The sequence below is a fragment of the Telmatherina bonti genome (genome assembly GCF_933228915.1).
Source record: "Telmatherina bonti genome assembly, chromosome: 8".
Lineage (NCBI taxonomy): Eukaryota > Metazoa > Chordata > Actinopteri > Atheriniformes > Telmatherinidae > Telmatherina > Telmatherina bonti.
The window spans coordinates 34,371,259-34,396,647 of record NC_136626.1 but is presented as its reverse complement, the minus strand read 5'-3'; the positions used below and the strand labels follow the sequence as shown (position 1 = coordinate 34,396,647).

Genomic DNA, 25,389 nt, shown 5'->3' with positions numbered 1-25,389 from the left:
AAAATCATGTCTATCACCGACATGCTAACAGATATAATACAGATAAAACTGTAGGAGAATCCACCTGATCAAAAGTCATCAGTCTGAGTTGCAGCATATCTAACTGGGTTTTGCACCATAAATCACTTCTTTTTCTTTTTTAAAAGTTACTTTATTTATATTTTTTAATACTCAGCAGTCCCTGCTGGTAGTTTTGAGGACATAGACTGATATTTTACCGTGGATCCTCTTCAGAACATCTTCCTGCTGTCGCTAAAACACTTTCTGGTAGAAGCAGCTCTTCTAGGGCCCTATAAAACTTTTCATTTCATTTTTATTTTCCCAAATTATGTTTTATTTTTTCCCTAATTCTGGTTTTTCTTTTTTAATTTTTTAGGAATTCCATTTTTTCCATTGAATTTTCTTTGGGAATGCCTTTTTTTTTTTTTTTTTTTTAAAAAACAACAACTTTTTACTCCTATTTTCCAACCAAAAACAGTGTTTTTAGTTTAAATGACTAAAATGTTCACAAATTACATGGAAATTCACTTAAAATTTATTGCGGTGACAGACAAGACATTTCCTCGATACAGTACATTAAAGTGTATCAAAAACAAGCACTATGTTATAAAGTTGTGGTAAAACTGTTTAGTAGTTGCATGAAGACAACTTCCATCAGAAAGTATTGGTTTCCAACTCCTGTGATAAAAGAAGACGAAAACATTCATTTACACATGCAATTCTAAATGTGTTTCTTTTACTGATGTAAATTATTATTAATAAAAATATTAAATGAATGGCTGTTCTGACATGATTTTAATTTGATTAAAATTTGATTTTGAACATGTAAATGACAAAATATCAGTTTAAAAGAAGAAATAGGGGAAGGAAATGGACAATATTTTCACTTCTATTACAAATTGATTTATATGAATACGTTGTTTTACATGTGCAGAAAGTGATGCTTTTTAATCTTATTGTGTGTGCATGTTAGCCAGATTCTTTTTTTTTTTTTTTATTCTGATGCATAACCTGTTAATCATTCTTAAAAAAAACCCCAAAACTTTATTCAGTTATCTTACTTTATTATTAAAGGTCAAAATGTATTTATGACTTGAATGTAGAAGCAGTAAAGCTCGTCTGTGGGAATGTGGTCTTGTTAGCGTTGTACTTGAACATACAGTAACTTTGGTGGCTTTGACTTGGATATTATATGATGCTTCTCTTACGCTGAAAGACACTGCCTGTACTCGGTTCATTTCATAACGTAAAGCAGTTTCAGAGATGTACAGAATCCGCTTGGAGGCCCTCCGGGGGGGGACAAGCAGGTTAATTATGTTCTACCTCTTGATCCTGGAAAGGTAGACCTGCAGTGTAGATCCCACAAGCTCTGGCGCTGCCTTTGAATCATCGACAGCGGTCTCTAAAGAACACCCCGCTTCTTCTACTGAGCTGTGCCTCCATTTTATCTCCATCTAATAAGACTGTCTTTCTCTCTGCACTCATAGAATTGAAAGCAGCTTTTTGTTCTCAGGAACAGAAGTTTGAAAGATGTGTTTAGTTTTGTAGAAAAGCGAACGCCAGTCGAACATTTGTCTACTCAGATTCATCTTCTGATGTGTGTGTGTGTGATGCGGTTCAGAAACTGTCAGCAGTCAAAGTGACACCGTGGAGATTTTATCAGACATTTGAATTATAATTTTTTATGTTTGTTGATTTTTCAGGCTTTAGCTTGCCTGTAATGATTCATCAGCCTACGCAGTTTACTGCGGGGAAAATACTGTGTGTGCATGTAGGATTTCACTTTATGAAACATTTGGGTTTCAGCTTTTCTGTGGAAGATTTGACTTGTGTTGTTTTTCCCATCACTTTCACAAACAAATAGATAAAAAATTGTTGATTACCCCCTGGTGGTCCCATGGCTCCATAATATAACCAGCGAAAATATGAGAAATTCCTGCATCTGCCTGCAGTGGGAAAACAGTTTAATGTGGTGGAATCCAGTAAAAATGTGACATATCATAACTTTTCTTCAACATAAAATGCTGAAATTGAAGAATTAATTGTTTAAAACGGTGACGTCAGTAAGATTAAAATATGTTTTGATTAAGGCCAATGGGGCCTTTTTGGTCACTATAGTTACTAGAGGGAGAATCTGATGCTTCATGAAAAGTATTAATGACATATTTAATTTAATGACAAATTTAATTGACATATTCAAGACTCTAATCACTACCAATATTTATTGGTAGCCTCTACCTCTAATATTTATTATATGAAAATGTGCAGCGTGAACACTATGTCAGTCTGCATTGACCCACCCCCTTACAACTGAGCCGAGTCTCTAATCAGACAGTCTAGCGGACTATCCTGATGTGAATGCACCCTAAGAGTAAAATAGTCCAATGCCTTAAAGACACACTGCAGAACTTTTGCCATTTTCCCCGTCACGCGCCCCGACAGCTAATCCAGTATGCATCTTGCAGCCTGACCTGACCTGTCAGCTGTCTCCAGACAGAAAAAGATGATATTACGAAGACTTTTAGTTTTGTCTCTCTCTCTCTCTTTTAATCTTCTTGTGGTTCTTTGCTAAATCAGCAATGTTGCGTGTTCAAAACAGCCTCTGTGTTTTCTAGCTTGAAGCAAAACCCTTCTGCAACGTTACTCAACGTCTCGGATGTAAAAGTTGTATAGTTCAGTTTCTCAGCCTCGGGTTGCTGCTGGGTAGCAGCGGCTCCAGAAACTCCATATGATAGATGTCACTGGCTGTGTTGCCATTACATCTAGAATTGCGCAAAATAATAAATATCGCAATTTAAAAAATGCTAATGGAAACACCTACATTTATTAAAAATAAATAAATTTAAAAAAAAGTCTCAAAGTGTATATGCTGTCATGAAGTGGTTTTTCAGACAGTTTGATATAGAAATATATCATAAAAGTGTAGTGGAAAAACTTTTTCCGTATTTACGTGTCTCCGGAAGTGACGTGAGGGGTCATGACCAGTTCATTTCCAGTAAAGATGGCGCGGTGTGGAAACAGCAAACAGCAAATTTCTGAGTTTTAGAAAAGAAAACGAGGGAGAAAAGTTTAAAAAAGCTGTAGCAAATTCTCCACAGCAACTAGAAAACCCCAAAATAACACTGGTCACTTATAACACTGGTTGCTTATGCAACGTGGTCACCTTGCATAAGCCTCAGTTCTCTCATCAACCGGACGAGATTTAACGAGAACTGAGAGAATGCGCTTAACACCGATTAATGAAAACACCTGCAAACCGCAATTGTTGTTTGTCATAACTTACAAATATCGCTTTTATTTTGCAAAAAAATGTAATGGAAATGCAGCTACTGTGTCACAGAACAAGTCCAGAACGCGGAGTTTTAAGCTTGTTCCATCCTCCATCTCGAGGCTGCAAGAACAAGAAAAAACTTCTTGTTCGTCAGGTCCATCCATCCTCCAGGAGAAGCAGGTCTGCAGCGGGGAGGGATCTCTGCGGGGGCGATGTCTGCTGTATGAGCAATGAACCTGGTTGTTACCTCCACCAGGGAGGTTCTGTTTTTCTCAGCGTCTTTTTGCTCAAAATAACTTAAAAGGTTACGGACGGATTTTTATAAAGATTTCAAGAGTTGTTGGAAATGTAAAAATGAAGAACTGATTAAATTCTGGTGGTGATCCGGATCACCGTTTGGATCCAGGAATGTTTTAAAAGGATTCTTTAACATTGTGCTTGGTGGAGGTTTCCGCTCTCCGAGTGCTTTTCTAGTTTCATATTTAACGAATAACTTCGTCTGCGGCAGGGCGGGTCGTGCACGCGGCAGGGCGGGTCGTGCACGCGGCAGGGCGGGTCGTGCACGCGGCAGGGTCCGAGTGTTTTAATGCCACATGTAAAAATGTTGGTACTTTCTCACCACCTCAATCAGCTGTTTTATCAAAACAATCAGTTTTACCTGCGACAGTAAAAACGTGGAAGCAGCAACTCTGCTTCATGCTTTCTCCGTATTGACCACGCCCACCTCACATATCCGACCAATCACACAATACTTCTCACAGCCCCGCAAGAAAAAAGTTCTGCCAGCCCGATGTGTCGAGAACTGTCTTCAAACGTGAGAACAAAATGACGTCATTTTCTTCTCGGGGCCTCGAGAGCAAGAAAAAAGTTCTCGCTTCTCGCGGAGGATGGAACAAGCTTCAGTTCAGCAAATGCGCTAAACACTGATTAATGGAAACACCTGCAAATCGCAATTGTTGTTTGTCAAAACTTACAAATATAGTTTTTTTGGGGTTTGTTTTTGCAACAAAAAGTAATGGAAACGCAGCTACTGTGTCATGGAACAAGTCCAGAACGCAGAGTTTTCATTGTAGAGTTACCTCCACCAGGGAAAACTTCAGTGAGATCCTCATAAACCTCCCATCATAAACCTTGGCGAGGAAAGCCTGATCACCATCATGAGATCCATGAACTTCCAGGTTCTTTCAAAAAGTCCACGTTTGGTCCCTTTAAGTGTCTCCAGACTGAAAGAGCTTCTTCATGTTTGCAGTCGGCAGTTGGAATCCATTACAAGTGTCAGACGTATTGAGATAAATGTCCTTATAAATGATGCTCATTACAACAGTAAGCTACATGTGACAGATCACATTCAGCATCATTTTCAGACAGCATCACTCTGCTTAATGTGGGCTTCTGTTGTCGCCGGCGGTCTGTCTGGATCCAAGGCCACTGCTGTTACTTCCAACCTGAAAACAAGATAAATTATACCATCTCGTCGCCGTCAAAGTCGGTCGTTCTCATAAGCAAGGAGAAACACGGTTTCTTAAACAAATGCCTGTCTGCAGAGGTTTTAAAGTAATGAAGGGATGGAGAGGGCACAGGCAGCATGCTAAGCAGACAGCATGCTAAGCAGACAGATGCTGCGAAGGTAGCGTCTGCTCGTAGAATAAAAACCTGTTTAATGCTAGCCTTGGCCTTATATACGATAAAAAGGTGGGCTCTTCATTCCCGTCTCACCCAGCCGGATGGTGGGTTAGTGATTTTGTCAGGGTGCCATAACCTCCGCTTTGTTGCCGTAAATCAAAGCTGAGCCCCCTAAAGCCCCCGTGTCTTTATGCCATTTCTGTTTCCTGCCTGGCCCAGTGACATGGAGGGCTGTAAATAATTCTGCCGTGTTTTTCTGGCTCAACTCCCGAGACCTTTAGGAGTTAATTGAAATGCAGCGCGGCTCAGATCAGCGTGAGTGTTGATGCTGCTGCTCAGCGGGGAGGAAAGATTTGCCCAATGAGAGTGGAAAATTGATATGAATGAAGCCTGCAGGAGACACCTGTCCTGATGAGAGGCTTTATGGAGTCCTGGTCTCCAGGCTTGTTCTTCGTTTCGTTGTGCGTTAAGCTGAATTTCAACAGATCCAGTTCGGTTCTGAGAAGGAAGAGCAACAGTAACACTGAGGGGCCATTAGAGAGATGAAGCCAAGCGTGGCTGCAGCTTTAGAGGATGCGACTGAGGCGAGTCGTATTTGCTGCCTCTGACGCGGCAGCCTCCCATCAAGCAGCCATCCAGCCGAGAGACACAGCGGCAGGCGTCCTGACTGCCTGGCAGCACATGCTAAAGGGCTCAGAGGCCTCCAGAGACACCAAGCTGTCAGTCAGGCCTGGTCACCAGACTGTGATCACATCTGTCTGATCTGCCCAAATATTTTGATGCGGCTTAATGGAGGCTTTTGGATTTTATATCAAAGAGAATTAACCAATTAAAATCTTTTAAATTCCAGCTTCCGCTCAATGTAATGCAGATATTATGCTTTTAAATGATGATTTCCACTTATAGACTCCTCCATATTCCAGTATAGTGTCTGCAGATGGAAAGATAACTTGGGACTTTAGTTTGTATATTGACATGACTCTGCTCAGGTGGTTAGGGTTACTCTACCATGAGGTTCGTTCAGAAGTCATCAGTCTGTATTTTTATGTACAACTTATATTATAATCAGCTAGTCGTCTGAGGGAGGAGGAGTGATCTCAGACCTGTTTATCCTGCTATCTGATGCTGGCAGTAAAATTACAACTACCAGCTTTTGTATCTTAAGATCCTACTGTAAAAAAAACCAGTGCTGGGAGAAAATGTCCCTCTGGTTTCTATGAGTCCAGCTCTCTCGGTTTAACAGTGTTTCTACTCGATACGAGACCTTGAAAGTCCTGCTTTTTTTTTTTTCATTGCTTTCATTAAAGCAGCAACAACATGAACATGCACCACACAGCCCAATCCTGTCTGGATATTATTATTATGAGCATTATTTTTTCCCAGATATCTCCTTATATTCAGGCAGACAACATATCAAAGTGCAGCTACGTTAGCTTACAGGAGTTCACCTCCTTTACATGAGTGACCGTGGCAAAGCCCACTGTGTTCAGGAAACCATCATTATTTCAACTTTAGTTACTTAGTTAATTTATTTTTAATTGTTTACATTGAAAATAAAAAGCCTAATTTAAGATGGACTGCTTTAACCTTTGAAACGCCAGCAGTAGTGTGTAACTCTGTAGGGGGAATTGAGATGGATAGTTTACCATTGAGCCGATGTACAGATGTTTTACAGGCATTTATATCCCGTTCAGGAGGTTTACAATGGGATTAAACACAAGTCCATCTCCCTGAGACTGTAGACTAAGTGGTAGGAGGGAGGCTGGGGGGTGTCTGGGATGAAGCAGTGAAGATCCAGAAGATGGATTGTTTTTCCCTTGACCTTGAAACAGATTTTTGTTTTGGTGCTTTTAAACACTTTTCTCATCTTCGATGCCTTCTGGTGACCCAGACGACGCAACTTTGACAATATTCTGCTGAAATGAAAAGATAATTGGAAGTTTATTGTAATGATCTCGTCTGTGTTTGAGTTTCTGCTCCTTCAAAGTGTCTTTGCTTGATTTATTCTCTTTTTGGCTTCTTTTATTTAGTTCATGGTTGGAATTCTTTGAGGTTGTTGAGTTTAATTCCAGCAGAACCAGAGTCTACAGGAAGAGTATAAATGACATCCTGTCTCAATGCCAGCCTCTTTGAGTAAGTCCAGTGTAGTCGCTGGCATCGCCAAGGAAACAAGTGCGTGATCAAGATGCTGATGCTTGGTGCTGCCAAAGTGGGCAGTGGGCACCCTGCTGAATAGCCTAATTGAGGAACACAGCGTGTGCAGCTACCTGCCTAATGACAGATGGATATAAAAACATTCTGGATCATTTAAATTTGTTCTTTTGTGAAGATTTTGAAGATTAGTTCTGAAAGAAAAAGGCATCATTTGTAGATGGGTTTGCAGGATTACTTTGTTAACCAGCTATCCATTGATGGTAAGTACCGTCTCCAGCTGGCCAGTGCTGCTTTTCACAGGATGGGTCATACAGGCTTTAAACACACAGCAGGGGACTGCTGTGTAATCCTGACTCATTCCTACACCCCATCCCCACATATGTACACCCAGACAGCAAACATTTGGGTGCGCCACATGAAAAGAGTGGAAAGTTTCACAGTTAGTTACCAGAGTCTGAAATGCTTCTAATTAAAAGGGACAACTGTGGATGCAACACCATGAAGACCAAGGAGAGCGCCTTTGTGAGGAACAGTGGGTAATAAATGAATACCCGAAACAAGAAAAAATAAAAGAATATGGCACCACAACAAGCATAGAGGACTGTCCGCTAGAACTTATAGACGAGGCAAGGAGGGCATTAATTAGAGGCAAGAAAACAAAGGTACAGCCGTAGGAGCTGGAGAGCTCCACACACTGCTGTACATAAGACTACTATAAGCTGTACAGTCCTCTGTTTTTAGAGTAGCCAGGAAAAAACCCTGCTGTCATGAAAAGAAAGTGTGTTTTAGACCATTTTAGACTCCAGACATGGAAAATCAAAAAGAGCTTTTTTCTCCATCAAGGAAAATGCAAACTCAACACCTCCAATCACCCTGAGCAGGGTTGTTGGCTCCACGCCTGACAAACTTCGATGGAGTGATGATTCATGAACATGCCACAAAAACACGCTATAGTATAATAACCTCTCATGGTAACACTATGAAGCCCAATGAGACGTGTAGTTTCTGAGACGCTTTGCATCACTTTATGGTAAAAACCTTGTTACACACAATTTTATACTTGTCTTTTGTCCTCTGATGGACACAAGGAAGCAGTAGATTACATTATAATATTTCAGCAGATCACATAGACATAAATGGTAAATAGCCCTCCTTAAAGACACGCTACAGAACTTTTGGCATTTTCCCCATCAATTGCCCCCCATTGACGGCTAATTCCGTATCCATCTTGCATCCTACCTAACCTGTTAGCTCTCTCCAGCCATCTAAATACGATCCTACAAGGACTCTTGTTTTGTCTCTTTTTAACTTCTTGCATTTTCAGAACAGCCAGTTCCTTATTTTACCGGCAAGCGAAACTCTGCTGCAACGTCATGTCACATTGCATCCTGGATATAAAAAATGTATTGAGTAGGTTTCTCCGCATCAAGGTGCTGCTGGGTCGCAGCAGCTCTAGAAATTAGCTTGATAAATGTCACTGTATCATAGAACAAGTCCGGGAAGTGGAATCATAAGGTTAGAAAGTTACATAATGCATCTTTAAAAGGTTTAAATTTGACAGAAATTTCTCTTCACTGTGTTCTTTGTTATTTGGGCCCTCCGGTCAGGTCCAGCAGTCTTGTGTCACTTTAGTAAAATTAATCAGTATCAATGTGTGAAGATGAAAAAAAATCCCCTCTGTCCAATGACAGAACAGCAATTCCTAAAAGAAATATTAATTTGATTTTAGCCAATTCTCATGAATCAAACACTACAGCTGGTTTATCAGAGTAGCTAGTTAACTAGCTAGCTAACTAACATTTATCCAAGGCTAATTAAGCTGACAAATAACAAACATGTTAACCCCTGACCCACAGCATATCAGCAACAAACCCCCCACCTTTATCCCTCCTGCTGTCTTCCTTCTTTTGTTTTCTTCTACATACATGTTTTTGCCATAAGATGTTTTGATCTCATGAGCCTGTTTACCATCCATTTCCTCATTAACGTTAATGATGGGTATCTGTCAATCTTTCTGATTGTCCCTTATGGTCGACGTCACTCACAGCATAACAGCTGAGTCCAATAATTTAGACTTAGTTATGCCAGATCTTTATCATTGCAGCACTTTATTCTTCTATACTGTGTTTATATTACAGCATAGCTTTAAGGAATAAAGAAAAGTTATTTTACTTTTGCCCAGATGAGGCTGAACACTCACCTTCGGGGCCTTCTAGTTAGTCGTGAGATATGATGTGTTTGCAAGGTTCACAAATACAAAGAGATGTCTCTGACCACAACAATGTGATGTGGTAGCTGTGTGGCAGCTCATTAACCAGCAGGCACGAGGAAACTGGTTGAAATTATGGGAGTGATAGATACAGTAAACACCTTTCTGTCTATATACATACATATATATATATATATATATATATATATATATATATATATATATATATATATGTATATATATATATATGTATATATATATATGTATATTCAATTCAACTTTATTTATATAGCGTCAAATCACGGCAATGCCATCTCAAGACGCTTTACAGACAGAGGGGAAAACATAATGAAAGCCAATTCATAATAGCCTATATAAGGAAACCAACAGATTGAGTTGGAAGCTCCAACTCAATCTCCCATCCTGAGCAAGCACACTGGCAACAGTGGGAAGGAAAAAACAGGAAGGAAACCTCCGGCCGAACCCGGCTCAAGGACAGGCAGCCATCTGCCTCTGCTGTGTGGGGGGAAGAGGACAGAAAGTCAACAGATAACAGGAACTGCTACTCCCAGCCAGGGAGACCTGCTGAGACAGGAGACATACATGTTAATGATGCAACACTGTTATGGGGGGGGGGGATAAAAGAGAGGGGCCTGATAACCAAAGGCTCTGCCTCCTGCTCGGCTCTTTGAGACTCTAGGAACCACAAGTAAGCCTGCAGTCTGCGAACGAAGTACTCTGCTTGGTATATAAGGAACAATGAGGTCTTTGATATATAGTGGTGCCTGGTTGTGGAGGGCTTTATATGTAAGGAGAAGGATTTTAAATTCTATTCTAGATTCAACAGGCAGCCAATGAAGAGAGGCTAAAACTGGAGAAATATGATCTCTCCTGCTGGTTCTGGTCAGGACTCTGGCTGCAGAATTCTGGATCAGCTGAAGGGTTTTCAGGGCATATTTAGGACAGCCCAGTAATAGAGAGTTACAGTAATCTAGTCTCGAAGTAACAAAAGCGTGAACCAGTTTTTCTGCATCACTCTGAGACAGAATGTCCCTAATTTTGGCTATATTACGTAAATGAAAGAAGGCTGTTTTAGTAACCTGCTTAATATGTGGGCCAAAGGACAGGTCAGGGTCAAATATTACTCCAAGGTTTCTCACTGTAGCACTGGAAGCTAAAGTAATGCCATCCAGGTTCATTACAAAACTGGAAAATTTAGCTCTGAGTTTTTCAGATCTAACGAGAATTACTTCAGTCTTATCTGAGTTTAAGAGGAGAAAATTTCTAGACATCCTAGTCTTTATGTCTATGAGACAATTTTGTAGCCTATTGGGCTGATTTGTTTCATCTGGTTTAAAGGATAAGTATAGTTGAGTATCATCTGCATAACAATGAAAGTTTATTCCATGTTGTCTAATAATTTTGCCTAAAGGGAGCATATATAGCGTGAAGAGTACTGGTCCAAGTACAGAACCTTGAGGAACTCCATGACTTACTGTAGTTTGTGAGGAGGACTTGTCATTTACATGAACGAACTGAAGTCTATCAGATAAATATGATTTAAACCAGCTTAACGCTGTACCTGTAATTCCAACCACCTGTTCTAGTCTCTGTAACAGAATGTTATGATCGACTGTATCAAATGCAGCACTAAGATCAAGTAAGATAAGTACGGACAGAAGTCCTTTGTCTGAGGCCATAAGAAGGTCATTAGTAACTTTCACCAATGCTGTCTCAGTGCTCTGATGAGCTCTAAATCCTGAATAAATTATTTCTGCTTAGGTGGGCATGTAGCTGAGCGGAAACTATTTTCTCCAGAATTTTGGACATAAACGGGAGGTTAGATATAGGTCTATAATTTGCTATCACCTCTGGATCCAGAGATTGCTTTTTAAGTAAAGGCTTGATTACAGCAGTTTTAAATGTTTGTGGTACATATCCTGTCACTAAAGACATATTGATAAGACTTAGTAGTGATGTATCAACTAAAGGGAAAATGTCCTTAAAGAGGCTCGTTGGGAGAGGGTCTAAAATACAGGTGGATGGTTTAGATGAAGCTATTATTTTAGTTAATTCAGTGGGTTGGACAGGACAGAAACTATTTAGACAAGTCAGATCCTGGTTCTAAGGATGCTTCGGAGACCACAACAGGCTCAACATTATAGGTAGAACGAAGAGTATTGTGAATTTGATCTCTAATAGTGTCAATTTTATTCCTGAAAAAATACATGAAATCATCACAGCTAAGTGAGAAAGGAATACATGGCTCCACAGCGCTCCGGCTCCTAGTAAGCCTAGCTACAGTGCTGAAAAGAAACCGAGGGTTGTTTTTGTTTTCCTCTATCAATGATGAATAATAAGCTGTTCTTGTCGTATGTAAGGCTTTTTTGTATACAATTAAACTTTCTTTCCAGGTTAAGCGAGACTCCTCTAATCCATGGTAGAGGTGAAAAAATTGATTCAATTGATTGTTTAAATTTTGTAACATTATTGTCTGATAAACATCTGCTATAGTAGAATTTATTTTTGGTCAGTGAGTAATCAAATAAAGTGAATTCAAAGGTTAATAAGAAGTGATCGGACAATACCGGGTTTTGAGGAAAAACTTTGAGCTTATCAGTCTCAATACCATATGTTAGAACCAGATCAAGAGTATGGCCATGAGAGTGAGTGGCACCATTGACATTTTGTGAAAACCCAATTGAGTTTAGAATAGAGCTAAAGGAAATGTTTAAACTATCATTTTCATCATCAACATGAATATTAAAATCACCTAGTACAATGACCTTATCAGTAGTCAGCACTAACTCAGACAAGAGATCAGAGAATTCGGTCAGAAACTCGGAGTAAGGTCCAGGTGGGCGATACACTAATGCTAAAAGGAGCGGTTTCTCTAAATTCCATTTTGGATGAGATAAATTTAATGTCAGGAATTCAAAGGATTTATAGTTAGTTTTGTGCTTAGGATTAATTAAAAATTCTGACTGAAAAATAGCTGCAACACCTCCTCCTCTGCCTGTAGTTCTAGGAATGTGAAAGTTTAAATAGTTAGCTGGCGTAGCTTCATTAATACTAACATAATCCTCTTGCTGTAACCAGGTTTCCGTAAGACAGAATAAATCAATGTGGTGATCACCTATCAAGTCATTGACTAAGACTTATTTGGGAGGGATCTGATATTCAGTAGGCCACACTTTATTGTCTTATTTTCAGATTTTATTAGATCTATTGTTTTTATTTTTATGAGGTTCTCATGATTAACCCCAAAAGTGTTTTTGTGTTGTTTAATTCTTACTGCTGGGGAGTTGTATAAGGTCGGAATGGGGTTTTGGGTGGGCGGCGGCAGGTGGGAAGCTGCAGAAAAGTGTGTAGGACTATAATTCTGCCTCCTGGTCCCAACCCTGAGTTGTCAATTTAGCTGACTAATAAAAGAGTCCATATTGATATATATATATATATATATATATATATATATATATATATATATATATCCACTATGCTGCTTCCCAGGAATCATGAGAAAGATTGCGATTAGGTCTACACATAACATAAAACCAGTGTTGTCTCCTCCAAAACTAATATATAACTTCATTGTTCCCACTGCAGTCATAATAAAAATTATGAAAAGATCATAAAAAGCTATGCTTGTAATAAAATTTCAAAGCTTGTTTCCCTTTGTCCAAAAAAAGACGTGCTTGGGAGGGAACAATCTGATAAAACATCTACAGATCTGTAGTTTAACAGGGATTTCTTTCTGTGTCCATGCATAGAGACTGAGGCTATTATTGCAGGCTGCAAAGCAGAAAGCTGTGGGCTTGAGTGTAAAGTAAACATCTTTCATAGAGGAGAAATCTGCCATCTGCCTTATCACACAAAAAGGGAATTATTAGACTCGATAAATAGATAATAGAGATAAAATATGAGTCATAATTCATCACATTCTTGTGTAGAAATCCTTTTAAAAATACAAAGTAAAGGACAGTATATTGGTAATAAGTTGCAATTATTGCATGCATATATATATATATATATATATATATATATATATATATATATATATATATATATATATATATAGTATAATGCTGACATAAAGTAACTACTAATATTTTACAGCTGATAAAAATAAACTTTATATAAACTTATAAAACAGAAATTTACAGGATTGGAAAAGTTTTCTCCTGCGTGTTAATAACAGAAAATTTGAAAATGTTCAGATCATAGAAGCACCTTCTGCATCTTCAGATTGAGTTGCTTTTCTTGGTTTTTGTTGATCCCCTGATGCTGACTCATGGATATGTTTTTACTTCCAGGCCACAATCGGAATAGACTTCCTGTCAAAAACCATGTACTTGGAAGATCGAACGGTAAGAACTTAAAGTTGCATCTGAATCATGTCCTGATAGAGAGGTTACATGTTGAATGTTGTTTGCATGCTGTCTCTCTTGTACTGCATCAAGAAAATCCCCCTTTAGTTTTCACATTTATTCACTGTTAACAAAAATAAATGAATAATAAATAGCAACCTCGGCCAGGAAGAGTCGGCCCTTTAAACAACTACAGCTGTGAGTCTTCTGTGTTTGTCTGAAGGGAGCCGAATGTTTCCAGGCTCTCTGACCGTCTGAATCATCTTCCCTTCCTCAGCTTTCTCTCTCTGAACCCCAGGTGAGGTTGCAGCTCTGGGACACAGCAGGACAAGAGCGCTTCAGGAGCCTCATCCCCAGTTATATACGGGACTCCACTGTGGCTGTGGTGGTCTACGACATCACAAGTCAGTTCCCTTAATGACTTATTTGAATTCTGTATGAAGCTGCAGATGCCTTTCTGCCAGATGTCTAAAATTTAATCTATAATCCTGATCAAACTTTTATTTTATTAAGTGTGGACAGAGAGTCAACGATCTACTCCTAATAAATCTAACTGAGCCTGTTTGTGGAGTAACCTGATTATTCAGATGAAGATGGCCTCATCTGATTCAGATTTTGTCAGTTTCTCATTAACACACCTATTACTAATCACTCTGATATCTTTAAACCCGTACATATGATTTATTAAGCCTTTTTTTTCCTTTGGAGTATGAGGAAAAAACTGCTTTGCTTCCATATTTTCAGTGTATTCTGAAAGTCATAACGAGAGCAGAACCAAACAGAAAAAAAAAAGATGGCATGGGGGGGGTTAAATGTTCACATGCAGTCTGGTTTTTCTTTTTCAGCTTATTAGCTCCCACATTAGCAGCTAATGCTAAGATCATGGGCGCCAAAAATCCATTTTCGGTTTAATAGGTCAGGTTTACCTTCATGACAACTGGGGGAGGGGGGGTGAATTTTTTTCTAACTCGCCCGTGTAAAAGTAATTAAATCTCGAAGTTCAGCATATTTAGGGGCGTGTCCTTTTGATTGACAGGGATCTCCGGCTTCAAGTCAGAAGAACGTAAAACAACCGCGTTTTTTAGCCGGTTAACAACGTGACTTAGCTTTAGCCTGCTTACCTCGTTAGCTGATTAGCTCCGGTTAGCTTGGTTAGCTCGGTTAGCTCTTAGCTACAGAAAGCTCGGAGTTCACTTGATGTCAATCATCCACCATGACGCTCACAGCCCCCCTCTCAGCTCCACCTCTTTGCCCATATTTGTATTTTCCGGGTGAGACGACACGCATGACGCTGCCAAGATGGCGATGGTAGGAACCGCCCACTGAGCTTCAATTCAGCTCTTCAGAAACCTATGGGTGATGTCACGGAGGCTCCGCCCATCTTCTTATATACAGTGAATGGTACAGACTCAAAGAGATGTCTGACTGGAAAATGTTGATTAGGATTTTTAGAAGATTTTTAAGTCCAGCACCTTTTTCTGTTGCTGCTCCTAAGATGTGGAATATCGTTCTCTGTCACATCAGAGCTGCCCAATCTGTCTCTGATTTTAAGTCTGTACTTAAAACCAATTTTTTACTCTGGCATCTGATCAAACCTAAGCTTGTCCTTTGTGTATTTTAATTTTACTTTTATTCTAGTTTTTAATTCCAGATTTTATTTTTTTTTTTACTCTGCAGTATTTCATTTTAAGTTGTGGAGTTCTGTTGTTTGTCGCTTTATTGTTCAGCACTTTGGGCAGCTGCTGCTGAATAAATGTGCAATGTACATAAACTCAAACTTGAACTTTATGAATGGATGTAGAAGTGAAAATCTGATTATTTCAATAATCTTGGACCAGAGTCTCCTGGTGGGATGGTAAAATAGAGACGAGTGTCATCAGCATAATGATGATCAGATATTTTTTTTCCCCAGATAGACGTCACATTGATTAAGTTGATCTTTATTTACCAGTTGATGCCACATTTGTCTACCAAACAGTTACACTTCATAAAACTGAAAACAAAAGTGATTTATTTATGTACTTAACAAATCTTGGACTTATAGATTTAGTGACTCAAAACTTTAAAAAACTTAGTTCATTTCCCCTGAATGTTCTGTATTTGCTCTTTCTTGCAACATTTGGTAAAACAGCAAGGTCTGAACAAGTAGAGAAATGAAAAAAAATAGCTTTAATTCTCTTATCATCCATGAGTTTTCAATCCAGACCAGTCTTAAAACAGAAAAGAGTGAATAAAATAAATTTTTCACTGATGGTAAAAATAAAGAATGGTAATACATTTTGCTACAAGCAATAGTAGAAATAACTGTCTCTCCCAGTTTCTCCCAGTCTGTGGGACATTTTGTCTCTCTTACCCTTACCTGGAACTGGATAACTTTTTCTGTGCAGTTTTGACACCTCATTTCCCTCCTGCTGTTCCTCAGACTTGTGATGTGAAGGCTGTTGGTGTGATTTAACGTCTCTTTATGAGCTCTAACCTCCTCCTGCTGTTTGCTGTCAAATGCAAATATTTTATACATTTAAAATGAATTATATCTCTTTCTTTTCTTTTTGGTTGTCAGTTGCACAGAAAACCCTGTATCCAAGGTTAACTGATGCTCAGCTCAACAAGTAGAGTCTAAAGATCTGGTTTGCTGAATGCTAATGCACATGCTAATGAAAAGTGTTATTAAGAAGGTGAAAGTCTTTATAAATATGAATTTTATCCTGCTTTTTAAAGGTTTAAAACTGCAGAAACTGAAAATAGACTTTGTTCCCATTTCCATTCAGAGATGTGGCTTACCGTCCCCCGCCCACAAACCATGATCTGTGTTCACCTTGGAGAAAGACATGAAGTCTTGTCTCATCAAATTCCCCATCTAGGAATGTGATATGACCCTCAGCCTGCATATGCAATGAATGTAGCAAGGTCAAACTGTAACAAGCAGCAGAAGCGGGAATTTAATGCATCATGTTGATTTATCTGTCTCTCCAATCCGATTTGTACATAAGAATGTAAACGGCGTTTAGTATTTAATCTTAATTAGATTAAATATATTGTGGTTTTTCTCAAAATTTTACAGATTTCATGGCATTTGATGGTATTTTTGTTTGAATGGATGCAATTTTCCACTGATCAAATGAAGAATTTCCTCATTAGATTGATAAAAAGAAGCACTTAAAGAGCGCAGACCTCTGTCAAGCCTTTGTAACTGTTTTGCCAATGATTCTGAGTGGCAAATTATCTCCCTCTAAACACGATTCCTGGATTCTGGCGGTGGTCCTGATCTCCCACGAAATCCAATCGCTTGCTCTTTGTTCCATTTCTGAGATTCCCGTAACATTTAATTAAACTCTGCCCAAACCTTTGTGTTATGTTGCTACCAGAAACAATGTCTCCATCACAGCCCTGAATATACTTCCAGCAAACAGTGTCTTCTAACTCATACGTCCTCCAGCGTTTTCAGATTCACCTGAGGATGAGGAGGATGCTGATCTTAGTTTCAGACATTCCTGGTATTCCAGAGCATGTTTCCTTCTGAGCTGGTGCAGCAGATTGCTCTTGCTGCCATCTTTTCTGGACATTATTGTCATTAACGAGTTGTTTTGGTCCAGGTCTGACCTTATAAAACCAAAGTATCACCATGACAACTTCATCTTCAGTTTGACTTTCTGAACTTTCACCACTCATCATCTCCAGTTGCTCTGCTGCAGGTTTACTGGTGCAGAACATCGTCCAGCTACACCATCTTCCAGTTTAGGCTGTTTAAACCGGTGTGAAACAGATTCATTTAACAGAAAAACACTGTTCCCAGTTTGAACTGGTATACCCCCCAGCATTAATCAACCTTATTAAAGTAAGAAAATAAAACGGTGAGCAAACTTTTATCCAAACTGAAGGTTGTTTTTTTTTTTTTTTAGATTAATCAACAATAACGACACCATTCATCCATCTTCATCAGATGTTTCATTCATTTTATGCTCTTGGGGGGGCTGGAGCTGGCATCATATGGGAGGTGGGGGTCATTGTTGTTGGGCCACAACCATAGACTGTATATAAGAAGATGGGCGGAGCCTCCATGACGTCACCCGTAGGTTTCTGAAGAGCTGATTTGAAGCTAGATGGGCGGTTTCTACCATCACCATCTTGGCAGGGGCATGCATGTCATCTCGCCCGGAAAATACAAATATGGGCAAAGAGGTGGAGCAGAGGGGGGGGCTGTGAGCGTCATGGTGGATGATTGACATCGAGCGAACTCCGAGCTTTCTGTAGCTAAAAGCTAACCGAGCTAACCCGGAGATAACAGGAGCTAACCAGCTAACGCAGGTAAGCGGGCTAAAGCTAAGTCACGTTGTTAACCGGCAAAAAACCGCAGTTGTTCTACGTTCTTCTTACTTGAAGCGGGAGATCGGGTACCTGTCAATCAAAAGTACACACCCCTAAATATGCCAAATTTTGAGATTAAATTACTTTTAAACGGGCGAGTTAGAAAAAAAATTCACTCCCCCCACAGTTGTCATGAAGGTAAACCTGACCTATTGAACCGAAAATGGATTTTTGTACCAGGCTGTAAACATGTTTATTCCTGCTGTAAACATGTTTATTCCTGCTGTAAACATGTTTATTTCAGCTGTGAAGTTGGTCTTTTTAACATGGGAGTCTAAGGGGCATCGTTCTGTTTTGCAGCCCCTAGTGGATGAAGGGGGAACTGCAGTTTTATGTACTTCTGAATAGGCTTCATTTTTAATCACCAGAGGCTCTGTTCATCTTTCATATATGGTCTATGGCCACAACGCAGACGAATGAAACAACTCGAACTCATGTCTGGTTAAATATCAACCAGACGTTCTGCATCAGGACTGCGGTTAGTGTGATGTTACTTCACTTACAGTAAACACTTATTCTACTCTGCTTTACTTTTTTCAGATGTCAATTCGTTCCAGCAGACGTCAAAATGGATCGATGATGTGAGGACAGAGAGAGGAAGTGACGTGATCATCATGCTTGTTGGCAATAAGACTGACTTGGCAGACAAGAGGTTAGCGCGCTGCTCCCTAACTTCAGCATCTTTTTTTATGTCTTGACACCATGGCAACAGGGATGTGCAGTGTGTGTAGGCACTAAACCGAAGAACAAAGCACAACAAACACACCAGGCAGACTCCACAGGCTGAACAGATGCTCCAATCAGGAGTCTGAGAATAAATCTGGATATTAATGAAACGGAACCGATCAGCTCAAGACTAATATGAATGTGTATGGATTTAATACTAATAGTGTCTCTATTTTATAAGATAGCAGGTGTGAAAAATGCTCCATTATCACATTGTTAGCTCAGCTGGACATGTGGATGATGGTTGGACATGAACGGGCTAGTCAGCACCTCCTGTCAGACCAGTTGCTATGAGGTGAATGCAGAGCTTTTTGCTTGAGGAAATGAATCTGAGTGAGTCTGTGGAGACCTGTGGACACCGAGGAATTAGTGTGTATGTTGGTGTGTAAGCTGTGTAGGTGTGAGAAGAAGGTTGGAAAGTGCTGATGAGACGGGATGTTTAATGAAGTTGAGATTGAAAACAAATTGATTTGCTAAGAGGATGCATAGAAAGGCGAGGTAAACACTGACATGAAGCAGAAATATACATTACTGGAAGAGCTGGAGAAAGAAAAGGCGACAAAAAGTGAACTGAACCATAAAATGACTTGTGTTCCAGGGTAAAATCTACTACTGAGTACAATATATAGCCCAGAGATTTCAGAAGGAAAGAAATGAGCAGAAATGATGCAGACCGAGTCCTAAGATGCATTTACAGATTGGACCAGCTGAAGTCAGACTAATGATCATTCTGTCACCATATCACCGTTTTAGTCATGTTTCCGTTGATGTGCAGGTACTCCTCAAGTTGTTAGTTTGTATGTTCACTTACACTCACAGTCCACTTCATCAGGTCCACTTGTCTAGATGAAAACACGAATATCTAACCAGCCAATCACATGGCAGCAACTCAACACATCATGTAGACATGAAGACAACTTGCTGAAGGTCAAACTGAGCATCAAAATGAGGAAAAAAGGAGATTTACCTGACTTTAAACGCAGCATGGTTGTTGGTCTGAGTGTTTACTGGGATTTCCACACACAACCATCTCTAGTGTTTCCAGAGAAGGTCTGAAGAAGAGAAAATATCCAGCGAGCAGCAGTTGTCTGGACCAGAATGTCTGGTTGGTGTCAGAGGTCAGAGGAGAATGGACAGACTGGTTGGAGAAGATGGAAAGACAACAGGAAGTCCAGTAAGAACTGGTTCCAACCAAGATCTGCAGAACATCATCTCTGAACACACAACACGTCCAGCCTGGAAGCAGATGGTCTCCAGCAGCAGAAGACCACAGCGGGTTCCTCCTGTCAGTAAGAACAGGAAACTGAGGCTACAATTCACACAGACTCACCAGAACTGGACAATAGAAGATGGAGAAACGTTGCTGGTCTGATGAGTCTCCAGTTCAGCTCCACATTCACATGGTAGGATCAGAATCTGCTGGAAACATCATGACAACATGGATCCATCCTGCCGTCAGGATCAACGCTTCAGGCTGCTGCTGGTGGAATGGTGGGGGGAGGTTTTCTGGTCCCACTTTGGTCCCCTTAGTACCAACATGACCTGGTTTAACCTCCACAGCCTACCTGAGTCCTGCTGCTGACCATGTCCATCCCTTTCTGAGCACAGTGGAGCATCTTCTGATGGAAACTTCCAGCAGGATGATGCACCATGTCACAAAGCTCACATCATCTCCACCATGACGATGAGTTCACTGTCCTCCAACGGCTCCACAGTCACCAGATCTACATCCAGCAGAGCAGCTTTGGGATGAGGTGGAACGGGAGATTCTCATCATGATGAGGTGGAACGGGAGATTCTCATCATGATGAGGTGGAACGGGAGATTCTCATCGTGATGAGGTGGAACGGGAGATTCTCATCGTGATGAGGTGGAACGCGATATTCTCATCATGATGAGGTGGAACGGGAGATTCTCATCATGATGAGGTGGAACGCGAGATTCTCATCATGATGAGGCGGAACGGGAGATTCTCATCATGATGAGGTGGAACGGGAGATTCTCATCATGATGAGGTGGAACGCGAGATTCTCATCATGATGTGGTGGAACGGGAGATTCTCATCATGATGAGGTGGAACGGGAGATTCTCATCATGATGAGGCGGAACGGGAGATTCTCATCATGATGAGGTGGAACGGGAGATTCTCATCATGATGAGGTGGAACGGGAGATTCTCATCATGATGAGGCGGAACGGGAGATTCTCATCATGATGAGGTGGAACGCGAGATTCTCATCATGATGTGGTGGAACGGGAGATTCTCATCATGATGAGGTGGAACGGGAGATTCTCATCATGATGAGGCGGAACGGGAGATTCTCATCATGATGAGGTGGAACGGGAGATTCTCATCATGATGAGGCGGAACGGGAGATTCTCATCATGATGAGGTGGAACGCGAGATTCTCATCATGATGTGGTGGAACGGGAGATTCTCATCATGATGAGGTGGAACGCGAGATTCTCATCATGATGTGGTGGAACGGGAGATTCTCATCATGATGAGGTGGAACGGGAGATTCTCATGGTGATGAGGTGGAACGGGAGATTCTCATCATGATGAGGCGGAACGGGAGATTCTCATCGTGATGAGGTGGAACGGGAGATTCTCATCGTGATGTGGTGGAACGGGAGATTCTCATCGTGATAAAGTGGAACTGTGTGATGCTTCAAGTCGTTGTGGAGCAAAATCTCAGGAATGTTTCCAACACCTATTTCAATCTATGACACGAGGAATTACAGAAGTTCTGGAGGAAAAAAAAGTTCCAAGCCGCTACATAGTCACTGGAGTTGATAAAGTGGACCATTAGTGGATTTCAGTTTTCACGTTCTAAAAGAACATTAGTACAAATATCTCTACATTTTCACTTTAGTATTATATGGAGGCTTTTTCCATTAGTGTGTCTTTCTTCTTGTTAAATATTTTCCTCGCTGAACGTCGGGATAATCTGTCCCCGTGCTGTAGTTTCATTGTTACACTCAGAATTAATTTCCCATGAGGTAACAACAACTCCCAGCACAGAGAAATTCCTGTGGCGCTTTGCTGAACCGTTTGTCAGTAACTGAAGGCATCGCAGGAAAAATGCTGCTGATGGCAGTTTCTGGGATGTATCTCACTGGACCTGTCAATGAAAACCCTCTGCCCTCAGAAAAAATGGCTAAACCTGAGATTCAGTCATGACTGAGATTGAACATGTTAGCCTGCACATGGACATGTGCACATGTTTCATGCAAAGTAAATAGTCCCAATAAATTTTACAGGTGAGCCGTCATTAAAATTCAGCATGAAAATACCTTAAAATGACCTCATCGGACTTCTGGTGTAAGAGTGCTTCGAACTGTTTAACATTTTTCTTTGTATTCGTGCTTAATTTACCTTTTATTCACCTCGGTTTGGTCCTAATGAGGCCTGAGACTTAAAACTGCAGTAAATGATCCGTGGTAAACATCATTAACATCAGCTTAGCATAATGTCTTAACTTCTTCTTGTAAGGGGGCAGCAGGAGACACATGGAAATGCTTGTACACCTCAGCAAGCAGCAGCGCTAACATGAAGCTTAGCAAACTGAAGGGAACCGACTCAGATACACGACTCTACTGAGCATCGGCTTCCAAAACCAAACGGTTCAAACCCCAAAACATTTATATGGGAATGTTAAACAGTATGAGGACATCACTGTCCAGTTCCAGCTTCCGATTATTCCTCCAGACAAACGCAGCGTCATGTGAAACCAGACGCTCTGCTGGTTACAGAGACGTCTGTCTCGTCACAGTGGGACAGAAACTCTGGAAGACGTCTGTGTCGTCTCTGTGGGACAGAAACTCTGGAAGACGTCTGTGTCGTCTCTGTGGGACAGAAACTCTGGAAGACGTCTGTGTCGTCTCCGTGGGACAGAAACTCTGGAAGACGTCTGTGTCGTCTCTGTGGGACAGAAACTCTGGAAGACGTCTGTGTCGTCTCCGTGGGACAGAAACTCTGGAAGACGTCTGTCTCATCTCTGTGGGACAGAAACTCTGGAAGACGTCTGTCTTGTCTCCGTGGGACAGAAACTCTGGAAGACGTCTGTCTCGTCTCTGTGGGACAGAAACTCTGGAAGACGTCTGTCTTGTCTCTGTGTGACAGAAACTCTGGAAGACGTCTGTCTTGTCTCCGTGTGACAGAAACTCTGGAAGACGTCTGTGTCGTCCCGGTGGGACAGAAACTCTGGAAGACGTCTGTGTCGTCTCTGTGGGACAGAAACTCTGGAAGACGTCTGTGTCGTCTCTGTGGGACAGAAACTCAGGAAGACGTCTGTGTCGTCTCTGTGGGACAGAAACTCTGGAAGACGTCGGTCTCGTCTCTGTGGGACAGAAACTCAGGAAGACGTCTGTGTCGTCTCTGTGGGACAGAAACTCTGGAAGACGTCTGTCTCGTCTCCGTTGGACAGAAACTCTGGAAGACATCTGTGTCGTCTCCGTGGGACAGAAACTCTGGAAGACGTCTGTCTCGTCTCTGTGGGACAGAAACTCTGGAAGACGTCTGTCTCGTCTCTGTGGGACAGAAGCTCTGGAAGACGTCTGTGTCGTCTCTGTGGGACAGAAACTCTGGAAGACGTCTGTGTCGTCTCTGTGGGACAGAAACTCTGGAAGACGTCTGTGTCGTCTCCGTGGGACAGAAACTCTGGAAGACGTCTGTGCCGTCTCCGTGGGACAGAAACTCTGGAAGACGTCTGTCTCGTCTCTGTGGGACAGAAACTCTGGAAGACGTCTGTGTCGTCTCTGTGGGACAGAAACTCTGGAAGACGTCTGTGTCGTCTCCGTGGGACAGAAACTCTGGAAGACGTCTGTGTCGTCTCTGTGGGACAGAAACTCTGGAAGACGTCTGTGTCGTCTCCGTGGGACAGAAACTCTGGAAGACGTCTGTCTCATCTCTGTGGGACAGAAACTCTGGAAGACGTCTGTCTCATCTCTGTGGGACAGAAACTCTGGAAGACGTCTGTCTCATCTCTGTGGGACAGAAACTCTGGAAGACGTCTGTCTCATCTCTGTGGGACAGAAACTCTGGAAGACGTCTGTCTTGTCTCCGTGTGACAGAAACTCTGGAAGACGTCTGTCTTGTCTCCGTGGGACAGAAACTCTGGAAGACGTCTGTCTCGTCTCCGTGGGACAGAAGCTCACAGCCACAATCAAACATCAAACTTTTACCGTTTTTATTCCAACTCTAAAAACTGCTGATGTGTCTCCTGTAACTCTGCCTTTGTATGAAATCATGAAGGTCCTGCTGGTTTCCATGGTGATGAAGGAGATTTTACAGTGAAGTATTGTCTTCTTATCATAATCTATATTGGGCTTCGTGTTTTTCTGGATCTTCATGGTCTTTCTAAGGTGAATATGGGGTCTATCCCTGGATTCTCCTGACTCTGACCGTTGATGAAGGTTTCCATCATCACCATCGGCTGATGGCTCCATTAGATATTTACCTGGAAAAAGACGCAGGTTCACTTTCACAGTTCTTCACCAGACATTGCTTTGCTCATTCCTGGATGAACTGGGCTGCAATCGTCTGGTTTCCACTGAAAGAAGCTTTTTATAGAACATTATTTCCATGTCTGCTGTGTTCCAGGCTTCTTCAGGAAGAGGTTACGCTGACAGTGTTTTGCATAAATCACACATTTAAAAGGCATTTACCCCTTCAGGTTTTCAGTGCTCCAGTTTCAACTAGTATCTTAACGTCATCATAATCTCTTTACATTTTGAAGTTATTGCCGCAGAAATACACGTTAATCAGGTTGGCTTTCCGGAGAGACTGAACGATCAGTTCGATGTGGTCAGAAATCCATGTGAGGGGCAGATTTTGCGGCTGCAGGGATGCAACATGTTCTCAGCTCTCGCTGTATGGTGGTGAAATTGAATTTGATTATAAAACTCTATAAAAGGAGCTGAGCTCTCTGCTAGCTGCTTTTATTTACTGGTGTGTGGTGGAGCTTTTCACAATGCTCAGTGCGTCTGGGAGTTGCAGTATCCACAGTTTAGGTGCTCTGCATTTCAAGGAGCTCAGCATGAGGGCTATCTGGTGTGCATCATACAGCAGACAGCATCAGCCAAGTGGTGCACGGGCATCTTTTCACTCCTGAACACAGGCTAACTCTGCGTTTCTTCTTCTTTTATTCCAAACTGTGACTGAAAGGCTGCTTTGAACTTCCCTTCAAGGTTAATGGTTTCATTTAATGCCTGGGTCTAAGATAATTTAGATTGTACCATGGCTTTTAACAAAGGTCAAATCTAATATCAGGCTCTTCCAGTGTCGCTTGCTGACCTTTACTAAAACTGTACACGTAGCTGATTACGATCATTACAATTTTTTGTTTTTTTTAATTACCAGACTGTAAAGTTGTTAAAACAACGGTTTATAAACAGTTTGTTTGACTGAAAGGTTGTGTCCCCCTAACACATTAACATCACCCTTTCTGATTCAAAACCAAGACTGTTTGCTCGGAAAGTCCGCTTCGTTCGGGGAAACATGAATGCCCCGAACTTGGTCTCTTGGTCCGCCTACAAACGCAGGTCTCGGCCCGTTTCAAGTGGACCAAATACAGGAAGCACACTACAAAAAAAGTCACTTCTTGCATTTGACGTAGCATTGCATTGTGGGTAAAGGCGTTAGGTGTCCTTTGTCTTGTCTGTTCATACTGC

The 25,389-nt window shown here is 41.2% G+C and overlaps 1 protein-coding gene across 1 annotated transcript in view; it reads left to right on the top strand.

The window, feature by feature from the left end:
• Nucleotides 1-25,389, top strand: part of rab6ba (RAB6B, member RAS oncogene family a) — a 91,854-nt gene that overhangs the window by 54,866 nt on the left and 11,599 nt on the right. Inside the window, exons 3-5 of the mRNA XM_079245423.1 lie at nucleotides 13,571-13,624; nucleotides 13,923-14,028; nucleotides 18,530-18,641. Coding sequence (XP_079101549.1) covers nucleotides 13,571-13,624; nucleotides 13,923-14,028; nucleotides 18,530-18,641 — 272 coding nt within the window. The remainder of the gene's footprint in view (nucleotides 1-13,570; nucleotides 13,625-13,922; nucleotides 14,029-18,529; nucleotides 18,642-25,389) is intronic.